Genomic DNA, 11,753 nt, shown 5'->3' on the forward strand with positions numbered 1-11,753 from the left:
CGAGGAGGCACTTCACGACGTTAGACTTGACACGCGCTCGGGCGAGGGTTGGAGGGGGGGGGGGGGGGGGCAACTTGACCCTCCCAAAAATTTCCAAAATGATTTCCGACCAGCGGGGCGTAGCCACGCCAAACTTTGTATGGCTGTAGGCAATTGAATAGTAGATCCTTCGGTATATAACAAGCAGATGTACCTTATAAGGTCACTAACCCATGGAAGGTCAAAGTTAGGCAGCAAAAAATCGTTGAGGATGTAAGCTCCCGCTGGCCTCAGCATGAGACGGCGTCTGGGCGTCTGGGCGGAGCTGCACGACATGATACGCTGCCGTTTGGTAAAGATGCAGAAGATCCCTGGACCTAGCAATGCCGTCATGGTTCAGTAAGCGTCATCACCTTATTTCGCTTGGCGACGCGCTCGCGTAGAAAGATGCCAACTCGGAATATTTCTGGCATGTTCCTCGCTTGTTCTGGTCTTTTCCGGCCTCTTACGAAATAGGTCGAGCACGTTTGTGCGTTCAAAGGTAACCGCTTATTTGTTCGGCATTTTTCGCTTGTGCGTGTGCGTTTTACAGGTATCGAACGTCTCAAACCTGAAAGTACATGACCATGCCATAGAACACCACCTCTCCACATTGCACTGTTGTCACCCCCCAACCCCGCTTACTTACTACTGTTATCCCCAACCCCGCTTCAGTGTGCAGTCATTTCCTGACGCACTATTGCAAAATTTGGTTCATGCTAGCTCACCGCGGGTGGTATTTGATACGATGTATGGCGCTTCACCTGCTCAGTCATCTGACCTGAGGTCAATTCCAGTCCCAGCGTGGTGACACCAAACCGGACCCATTCGTCTTACTTTAGGTCAGGCCTGGTACCAGCGGGGTGACATTTGACCTGACCCAGTCATCTGACCTCACATCACACCTGGTCAGAGTGTTGCGGCCCCTGACCAGACCCCAGCCGAGGCTGACTTCTGCGCGTCCTTCCCTGACCTGACCTGAGACTGACATCTACCTCTCCGACAGGCTGGTCGCGGTTCTCGCTCTGGCGGCGGCAGCCTCCGCCGGCAAGCTGTACTCAACGAACGACCCGCACTGCCCCCCGGTAGGTCCAACATTTATCCTGCGCCGCCCGCAGTAAGCCTGACCCACGACCCGCGCTGCCCCGTAGTAAGCCTGATTCGCGACCCGCGCTGCCCTCCGGTAGGTCCAGTCTTTATCCTGCGCTACCCCGCAGTAAGCCTGACCCACGACCCGCGCTGCCCCGCAGTAAGCCTGATCCACGACCCGCGCTGTCCCCCGGTAGGTCTAGTCTTTATCCTGAGCTGCCCCGCAGTAAGCCTGACCCACGACCCGCGCTTCCCCGCAGTAAGCCTGACCTACGACCTATGCTGTCCCGCAGTAAGCCTGACCCACGACCCACGCTGCCGCCCCGAAAATCCAACTTTTTTCCCGCGCTACCCCTAGTAAGTCTGACCACGGCCCAAACTGCCCCCGGCAAGTCTAGCCTTTGACCTGCGCTGCCCCCAGTAAGTCAGACCCATGACCCAGGCTACCCCCAGTAAGTCTGACCCACGTCCCACTGTTCCCCTAGTAAGTCTGACCCACGGAATGCTGCCCAGAGTCCAGGCGTGCTCCTTCATTTTGGGAGCCAGCAGCACGCACCAACGACATCTTCTAACTTTGACGCGCTCCTGAGAAGTGACGATGGTGATAGTTATTCGGGAGTTTATGGTTCCGTGGGAGTGCTACTCAAAGTGGGTAGGCTGCACCTGTAGCAGAGTTTTTTTTTATTGATTTTGTAACGGACTTTTTCGATTCGATTGATCGGCATAATTAGGTCCATCTAGTATCAATGCTGAACATTTGCGATACGTGGGCGAAAAGTGGGGCACCGACTGCTGTCCTAGTCTCATGAGTCACTAGTGATAGCCAGCATGCGCTTCGGATAGTAACACACTTATCATTATTAGGTCGACACAACAGGGACCTAGTCATTTTTTCCCATGTGTGTGCACTATCCACGGGTCCCACGTTATAATGCATAGTCCATTAAGCTCAAAGGCTTGCGTTGAAAAGTCAGGACGTAACACCTCAGCCCATCCTCTTGACTCATCACGCGCAGAGCCTCTCTAAACAAGGCTCTGTCGTACTAATGTTCGTGGGAGAGCGGGCAGCGCTCCGTCGGGTTTCGAAGGCCGATAACGCCGCTGAGCCTGGGTTCTGCTGCGCTTCAGAGGGACGCCGCGTTCCCAGTCTACTTCCGCGACTCCGACGACTGTGCCGTCTTCTACCAGTGCAGCAACGGCGCCGCATACAAGTTCGACTGCCCGCAGGTACGTCCCCCGGGGACTGGCAAGCCCTCGTGGTGAATCCGAGGACATAGTACGCTTCTTTGACGGCAGATGGCAATGTCGTCGATTATCTACAGTAAACGAAGTATTGCACCAAACTTGCGACTGGGTTACTGGCTCCGTCAGTGAGAGCTGACCGGAGCCAGAAACTGTGTCCATGAATGCTATTCGAAAGCGATGTCTGCATATTTGAGTCAAGCAATGCAAAATATGTACCCATGCGGCTTCCTACACGCAGCATGCACAGCATCGAGAGCCAGTGCGTATGTTAATTACACAAATTAGACACGGACCCATCTAACTTCGGACGCTATTAGCGCCACAAAGGGCGAATTGTTATGTTTGAATGGGCAAGATATTCTGGATCTGAGATTTGTACTTCAATTTATGGTTTGACCAATGTGGGTCCAACCATTTGAGACGTGCGCACAATATATATATATATATATATATATATATATATATATATATATATATATATATATATATATATAAATTCAAGTTATTTCTCTCTCACTCTATCTCTCTCTCTCTCCTCTCTCTCTCTCCTCTCTCTCTCTCTCTCTCTCTCTCTCTCTCTCTCTCTCTCTCTCTCTCTCTCTCTCTCTCTCTCTCTCTCTCTCTCTCTCTCTCTCTCTCTCTCTCCCTCTCTCTCTCTCTCTCTCTCTCTCTCTCTCTCTCTCTCTATCTCTCTCTCTCTCTTTCGCTCTCTTCCTAGAGGGTCGATGTTAGCATCATTGCATCCCACCCGCCTAATGCATGAAAGAAAGACATTCCGATGATTGCTGAATCATTGGAATATCATTGCCCATCGATGTATAATATGAATAATCATTGCCCACTGATCGCCAAAGACAAGTTCCAGTCTATCACATTTTGACATCATCTGCATGCTAACAACCACGTCTGTTATCAACGTGGTCATGCTACACCGAAGCAAGCGTCCTATTGGCATTCAAAGAACGCAGCTTGTGACGGACTCTCACTTCCACATCCCATCAGTCCACGCAGCATGCTGACATATAGGCTGACATACTTACATACAGCGTGCCTCTCAGGCAGCCTCAGTGCCTCAGCTGCAGCACCGCTGCTCCTCTTGCTGTCCGCCTCACGGCCGTCTCGTCCGCAGGGCACGCTCTTCGACACGAACCTCAGTGCCTCAGCTGCAGCACCGCTACTCCTCTTGCCGTCCCGCCTCACGGCCGTCTCGTCCGCAGGGCACGCTCTTCGACACGAACCTCAACGTCTGCAACTGGCCTGCCGCCGTCGACTGCGACGATGGCTCTGGAGACGGCTCGGGCGATGAGGACGGTGAGGACCGGCTCTGGTTGAGATGAGGACTGGGGCGGGGGAGGGACGGGATAACCTGGGGAAGGCCGGGAGCCTCCGGAAGTGGGGCCGAAGGGGGCACGGTGCCGTGGCTGATGATGAGGACTGGGGCGGGGGAGAGCGACCAGGGCCTCCGGAAGTGGGGCCGAAGAGCAGGTGGTGCCGGGGCTGGTGGTGATGAGGACAGTTTCCGGTCACTCGGAGGACTCAGCCTCGTTTTGCATGGCCCTTTTGAGCATTCATTTCGCGATGAGACACAGTTCTTTGCGGGATGACACAGTATGTCTCAAGATCGGGGCGGCTGAGGACTTCCAACTTCATAGGGTATTATGAGCTGGTGGTAACATAGCATAGCGAAACACCAGCGTGTCCGCAGTACGGTCACAGAGCGCGTCCCGAGGGGAGCGTAGATTTTAATGAAATTAGCCGTTTTACGACAAGCAAATATGCAGGTGTTCCTACAGACGCCGTAAGTGCAGGGAAATATTTTTTGTTATAGTTAAACTATGCTGTGTTTTGTTAAATGTCTTAATGGCGTCTCTTCTGTGAAACAGTTCTCATCATTTTTTTTTTCCAGATGACAACGTCGACCCCGTGGAGCCCGTGGATCCCGAACCCGAGCCCAAGCCCGAGCCCAAGCCCGAGCCCGAGCCCGAGCCCAAGCCCGAGACCACGACCAAGCCCAAGCCCAAGACTACGCCCAAGCCGAAGCCGCAGCCGCCGAAGCCAAAGCCCGAGCCGGTGAATCCCGACGTAAGTACAGCACAGCTGCAGCACACATCAAATGCAACGCTTGCTCGCCACCTGACTTTGCTATACAGTCTCAGGGATGTCCAGACATCATGCTAAAAACTGTTATTGGTGGTTACTCCATGACCACGTTTGGCTCTGGTTTATTACCTCCAACAATTCCACTACTGAGCAGCCAGTTTTTGGAAAGAGCCCACCTGGTCTGAGAATGGGCTTTCTATTCAAACTTGTAAGCTTTTCGAGCGACAGCAAATGCACATCATCACAGAGACGCGTCGCCCCCTGTGATGGGTTTCCGTCATCAGCCCCGTGTGATGTTGTCCCGTCATCACCCCGTGTAATTGAGTTCCGTCACCAGCCCCGTGTGACGCAATCCGCCCAGTCCGCTTGGTGACACCCTCACCTGTGTGATGACAGTTATGCCCGCGTGACCGCATTCACCATTCCTCGCGTAACGACCCCCTCCCCCTCCCCGTGACAGGACGACCTGGACAGCCAGTGCGCCAACGTGCCTCACGACGTCTTGGTGCAGATCCCCCACCCCACCGATTGCTCCAAGTTCTACAAGTGCGCCCACGGAAAGGCCTGGATCCAGGTGAGAGGCAGCGAGGGCTCTGGCAGGCCGGAGACGGGGAGGCGATCGTGTCCGCCGAGAGCAGGGAGGGTTTCTTCGTTGGTGCTGGACAAGATGGACAGATGTCAGTGAGTTTGCTACTGTCAGCATCAGTTGTCGCCGATGAAATGTGGCGCGGTGTGTCACAGGTAGAATGTGGCATGTTGTGTCACAGGTGGAATGTGCCACAGTGTGTCACAGGTGGAATGTGCCACGGTGTGTCACAGGTGGAATGTGCCACAGTGTGTCACAGGTGGAATGTGCCACGGTGTATCACAGGTGGAATGTGGCATGGTGTGTCACAGGTGGAATGTGCCACGGTGTGTCACAGGTGGAATGTGCCACGGTGTGTCACAGGTGGAATGTGCCACGGTGTGTCACAGGTGGAATGTGCCACGGTGTGTCACAGGTGGAATGTGCCACGGTGTGTCACAGGTGGAATGTGTCACGGTGTGTCACAGGCGGAGTGTGATACGGTGTGCCATAGGTGGAATCTTCGTGGGGTGGGCACAGTATACTTTAAGGACACACGGACAGCCCCAGGTGTAACACCCGAGGGACGATGCCAGCGAAGTCTGCATCCACCGCAATGCAGACGTACTTCATGTGAAATTGCCGAAACCAGAAGAAGTCGAAACCGTATCCCCGTACTATAACCTTCCCCTTCTCCCCAATCCGAACAGCTTAGGCGTTGCGAATCGTTGACCGCCTCCTCCACGCCGCCCTGGATTGCGTGCCGGGCGCGCGGTGCGTGCGATGGTATCGCGGCAGCGGCGCCGGCCCGCTCAGTAGATGCCCTCGTGATGTCTCGCTCCAGCTGTCCACCGACGTCGTGCGGTTCAGTGGGCGGCGGACGATGGGTAGCGGCCGACACCGGCCCGCCGAACCGCTGTTGACTGGAAGCCTGTTTTCGAGCGCCGCTGTCACGAGAGCCGCTCTCTCGCGGGGTCACAGGGCCGCTGAACTGCCATCGCAGCGGGATGACGTCATTGCTGCTGGATGACGTCGTCATGTCACGTCATTATTCTCCGAAGCTGTGGCCGGGCTCACTGCTGTATTGCTACTGGGACATCGCTTCCCATTAAGAGCATGGGATTCTTGATATACAGAATTTCTCTGAGCAAGAAGAAAATGGAAATGATCAGTTACTAGCTTAAATGGTAAAAATATGTTCATTTGGCTTCATTGGTTATCTTTACAATTGGCTTAACGGTAGTTTTTAAATAATCTTGCGATGGTAGTAGCTAAAAACGTCAATGGTAGCAATGTCACCACTGATTCCATTGGCAAACGAAAATGGGGCTGCGTATAAAAGACCTGAAAACATTTTATTTAATGTCACCGAGGCAAACCGGAGCTTTGTCTTGCATATCACATTACTTTGTGATGATTTTATCTTTAAAGAGTGTGAGAAAAGGGCAGCAACACTACACCCATGCTCCGCTCGGCTCTTAGGGTTCAGCCGATGCCGATTCATCATGGTATAGCAAGTTGACAACAACTGATTGCTATTCTTATACAACAATCTTGCCATGAGCACCTCGACAATATGTTGGCTTATCGGCATGTGTTGAATATATCCCCTAATGTTCTACCTCCGCTTTATCGCCTCATCACGCTATTTCCCCGTCTGTTCGTGTTGCACTGCCGGGGTTTCACCACGGTCGCAGTTGATCTTTGATCTTTCTCCACCTTTCCTATGTCTTATTCTGAAATATATCTCCATGCAGAGAAGTTTATACTGGCGCTGGTCTGCTTGCGAAGGCGCACCAGGATAACGTGTGTCCGCGTGTCCTGCCCGTAACGAATACGCATCGTTAGCTGACGTGCCTGCTGTCCTGCCGGGGCCGAGCGTCCCATCAGCTGACGTGCCCGCTGTCCTGCCGGGGCCGAGCGTTCCATCAGCTGACGTGCCCGCTGTTCTGCCGGGGCCGAGCGTTCCATCAGCTGACGTGCCCGCTGTTCTGCCGGGGCCGAGCGTCCCCATCAGCTGACGTGCCCCCTGTCCTGCCGGGGCCGAGCGTCCCATCGGCTGACGTGTCCGCTGTCCTGCCGGGGCCGAGCGTCCCATCGGCTGACGTGCCCGCTGTCCTGCCGGGGCCGAGCGTCCCATCAGCTGACGTGCCCGCTGTCCTGCCGGGGCCGAGCGTCCCATCAGCTGACGTGTCCGCTGTCCTGCCGGGGCCGAGCGTCCCATCAGCTGACGTGCCCGCTGTCCTGCCGGGGCCGAGCGTCCCATCGGCTGACATCTCTGCTGTCCTGCCCGCAGTCGTGCCCGGGGAACCTGCTCTACAACAAGGCCGAGCGGGTGTGCGACTACCCGGAGCGGGCGGGCTGCGATGAGCTGCTCGAGTACCACAAGGCCTAAACCCGCTCCGAGCCACCAGACCGCGGTCATGCAAGCAGGCCGCCAGTCATGGGACACGAGCCCAGGTCGCTTCGGATGACCTCGAGCCACTGTAGCTAGCCTGAGGCCACTGCGATAGAACTCGTGTCAGTATAGCTGGCCTCGTGTAGCCGTGGTTTACTTCAGTTCACTGCGGCTTGACACCGGGGTCGCTCTGCTTGACATCAGGCTTCTGCAGTTGACCGCAGGCTGCTGGAGTCGTCATGTTGGTTACGTCAACCCGCCAATATAGCGAACCGAGTGGAATTGATGTTCTACAACTTGCCTAAGAAACTGTGGACGTGTTAGCCTGGTCATCAGGACCGAAGAAAATTGACTGAAATGAATGAACACATTGAACTTGCAACGATACCATTGCTGCTTAGAGGTCATGAGAAATCATCACTGCCACGCATGGATATTGATCATGCAACCAGCCAGCATCGCTACACTGCCGCACTCAACATTCAAAAATATTCAGACAGCAAACGGACGAATAACATGTCATGGTGCTACAAAATTAAAGCATAACGACGACGGCATAAAACTGCGAAAACGGAATGCACATTACCGTTAGAATGAGAATGGCTTCTGCACGTGACTGACTTCTGCTTTGATGCAGGCAACGAGCGCCGAAATCAATTGCTTGTCGCCTTTGCTGTGACTGCTATGTTACCATGTACTGCATGTACCATATACCTATGCACTTACAGTCCACGGACTAATGTGCACATGCACTCCACCATCTCCAGGCACTATTTATCGTAGCTGGAGCATGGTTTGCCACTCACGTCTCCATAAAAGATTACTTTGTGTCTGTTTAACCGTTGTAAAATTGTGTCCTTGACTCTCAATCAATACAATTTCGGGCATTGCTGATTTCAGACGTTTATATGAGCAGCGATATTTTGAAAGCTGATTCTGGCACGATGGAATTCTTTCCGTGAACACTTTTTCAGAAAGTGTTTGCGGATTACTCATGCTTTTGCGACCTGATTAGAAATCCCAGTTTGAGAGAACTACAGTTTGGTTTTTTAAAAAAATCATTCACTCTTTATGTTATAGCTCATGACTAGCTTGCCGCCGCCCACGTGGTGCAGGAAACGACGCCATTACGGTAACATCATTGCTTGTTACACACTCCGAATAGTAGAATGTATCTCATAACCCTAGGCGGAATCATATCAGTTGAGCCACACGGGCCTCGGGTTTGATTCCTGTCAATCTTCCCTTGGATGCTGATATGACCGCCGTAGTCGCTGGCGCTCCACAAAACGCGGCGTGCCAATGTGACCACGCAATCTTTGTTAATGGATGAGTTCCCAATGCAAAGGAACAGTAGCTGAGCTCTAGGACGACGAAACCCGGTGCGAATTAACATAGCGAACGATATCTATTCCCCAGTAAAAAGGAAGAAAATCGGCGTCCGTTTTAGAACGACCTCACTGTTGCGCGTGAAGGCGACAAAAGTCCCTTTTATCGAAGATGTGAGCTCTTGACCGAACAAGCACAGTACTTGACATGTGTGCCCTACTCCACACCCCGTCCCTGACGTTTTTTTGCTTGCATTTAAAAAGCTTTAATGCTATCTGCTACAAATAACAAAATCGCACAAAATTGGTGCGGCTTAACCCACCGAATAGACTAAAACAGGTTATTCAAGCATACGGTGCCCTTGATCGCTGGACGTTGTAATAAGCTCCACACAAAGTCTGCCACACCTCTGTGGCTTATTTTATCAGCCTTTTCCTCCTCTGCCTATTGACTCTTTCAACCGCACCGCATCACGTTGTCGAGTTATCGACAACCCGATTTCAAGCAAGTGCTATCCGGGCGTCGTATAAAGCTGATATTGTCTAAGGTTCATGGATAGTCGGATTTTACGTGTCTGTCACCCAGCCTGTTGATAACCTTCTCTTGCCAGCGGTGTGACCTCCGACACGACGGAGGCCGGCTCTTTTATCGGCGCCGCAAAGCCGTTCCAAGGACTGTGTAGCAAAAACAGCATTATTTGCGGGATGAATTGGTTCAATTCCCGTGTTCCTCATGTATGCTTAACGTTCATCGGCTCGATTCTCTGAACCTCTTAATGTTCCAGACTTGGCTTACTCCTGCGCCCAAAAAAGAATGCATTTAACACGATTCATATACATCAGTGCATAACATGTGACACACAGGTTTTCCACTACGTTTATATTATGTTGTATTTTAGGCAAAATTACAGAGGTCTTTCCGTATTCAGCCTTGCATTAAACTCACAAGCATTTTGTTAATACGCGCTCGGGTGGGAGTCAAACTAACCCCCCGAAGAGTTTTCCTAAATGGTTTCAAACGGCGCGGCGTAGCCACGCCAAATATTGCTCAGCTGTAGACAATTGAATAACAGGTCGTCTGGTGCCAATAATTAGATGTACCTTGTAAGCTCACTGACCTATGGTAGGTCAAAGTCAGGCCATGGTTTCAGCGAAGGCAATTCTAGAGGATCCTTCAATCAGATTCAACAACGGAGGGTTAGACGAAGCCATACTCCTCTGAGATACTTTCTTAGGTAACACAACCATCGAATAAACAAATTACATTGATCTAGGGTCAGGTATGATGGTTATACCAATGTCAAAGTCAACCTGTTTTATTACTCTATGGCTTGCTGCATGGGGTAGTTCATGGTGCTCGGTTCAAATTTTTTGATGACAGGATCCACATTACACACATTCCATGAACTTTTAAAGGTCAGGATAGATCACTGACCTAAAATGATCCAAGTCAACATTTTGCCTTTAGGAATATGCAGCTTAGCGTAATCGCTGTCGCTTATTCAAATGCAAAACTCCAAGCATTCTTGCATCATTTTGGTCACCATCACCTTCAAAAGGTTAAGCAAGGTCACTGACCATAAATCAGCATGTGACCTTTTGCTTAGAACAGTTATCTACGTTCAAGGGGCCCGTTGGAGACCAGCCTGGATTTTGACGTTGTTTGACCTCATTTGACCTGAAGGCCATGATCTTGTTGCCTTGAACTTGGACCTAAGTGAGTTCACGTACAGGTCAATACACCCTGTAAACTCGGTGTCGCTAGCTCTCTTAAATCTTGAGATTTCAGCGGGGTCAAATTGACCCCCGCCCCAGCGGATGGAATCAACAGGCCATCCGGGCGCGTGTTAACTCTAGGTCATTTAGACACAGTCTTGCGCGAGGGAGGGATGGCAGAGTGTGTCTCATTTCACCGCAGCTCAGATGTAATGCAAACAATCGCCGGATGTTCTGACCTCTTAAGCGCGCCTGCCCGCTGCCTGCAGCAGTCTCCACGCTCGTGCCCGCTGCCTGCAGCAGTCGCCACGCTCGTGCCCGCTGCCTGCAGCAGTCGCCACGCTCCTGCCCGCTGCCTGCAGCAGTCGCCACGTTCGTGCCCGCTGCCTGCAACAGTCGCCACGCTCGTGCCCGCTGCCTGCAGCAGTCGCCACGCTCGTGCCCGCTGCCTGCAGCAGTCGCCACGCTCGTGCCCGCTGCCTGCAGCAGTCGCCACGCTCGTGCCCGCTGCCTGCAACAGTCGCCACGCTCGTGCCCGCTACCTGCAGCAGTCGCCACGCTCGTGCCCGCTGCCTGCAGCAGTCGCCCCGCTCCTGCCCGCTGCCTGCAGCAGTCGCCACGCTCGAGCAGTAATGAGACCTGGCGGCGGACCGGTGTCTGCGGGCGGCGCGTGAGCTGCACGCGTGTGGAAGTCGCATCGAGTTCGCGCAGGTCCGATTTGGTTCTAGCTGTCTAGCCGTGTGGACCACTGCCTGATATTCGACGAGCGGGAGAGTGGAGAAAAACATTCATGCATTCATACGAAAGGACGGCCACTGCGTGCGTTTATGAGATATTTGAGACGAGGACTCAGTGACGTGAGGTTGGCACCGATTTGAATAAGAATGCCCGCATCGTATTCGCCTGTACCTGACAGCGGTGCCAAGTGAAATCAATGCGGTGTATTTTGGTTTACCTTTAACGGCCTTCCAAGCTGAGGCCTTTTCAGTTGCGGTAGTTCAAGGAGCATGAATGCGTCTTGCACGCATTGCCTGCGTTACGCCATGCCATGCTTAGTCCACCACAGCGCTGTTATGCTGAGCAGTGTATAGTTCCGCCAAGCACTTCGCATTCCCGCCTGTCCCCGCCTCACCAGGACGCACCAGATGGAGGGTGTACAGGCATGGCTCCTTTCTGTTTGAAGTGACTGCCGGCGGCCGGGGGGAGGGGGGGGGGGGGAGCCAGGTATCGGGACAGGGTCGCCACGGTAAAGCCGGCTCAGGAGAAAGAGCGGATTAGCTCGCTTTCGGACCTT

At 53.0% G+C, this 11,753-nt stretch overlaps 1 protein-coding gene across 2 annotated transcripts in view; it reads left to right on the plus strand.

The window, feature by feature from the left end:
* Positions 1-8,309, plus strand: part of LOC119089594 (peritrophin-1) — an 81,948-nt gene extending 73,639 nt beyond the window's left edge. The window contains exons 2-7 of one of the 2 annotated variants that reach the window (XM_037212366.1): positions 1,025-1,103; positions 2,236-2,334; positions 3,570-3,663; positions 4,259-4,434; positions 4,913-5,026; positions 7,314-8,309. In XM_037212366.1, the coding sequence (XP_037068261.1) occupies positions 1,025-1,103; positions 2,236-2,334; positions 3,570-3,663; positions 4,259-4,434; positions 4,913-5,026; positions 7,314-7,412 (661 nt within the window). In that variant the 3' untranslated portion in view covers positions 7,413-8,309. The remainder of the gene's footprint in view (positions 1-1,024; positions 1,104-2,235; positions 2,335-3,569; positions 3,664-4,258; positions 4,435-4,912; positions 5,027-7,313) is intronic. The other variant, XM_037212358.1, reaches the window with a different exon arrangement.
* Positions 8,310-11,753: the final 3,444 nt, after the last annotated feature.

Source organism: Pollicipes pollicipes, unplaced genomic scaffold, assembly GCF_011947565.3.
Source record: "Pollicipes pollicipes isolate AB1234 unplaced genomic scaffold, Ppol_2.1 Scaffold_1600;HRSCAF=1878_pilon_pilon_pilon, whole genome shotgun sequence".
Lineage (NCBI taxonomy): Eukaryota > Metazoa > Arthropoda > Thecostraca > Pollicipedomorpha > Pollicipedidae > Pollicipes > Pollicipes pollicipes.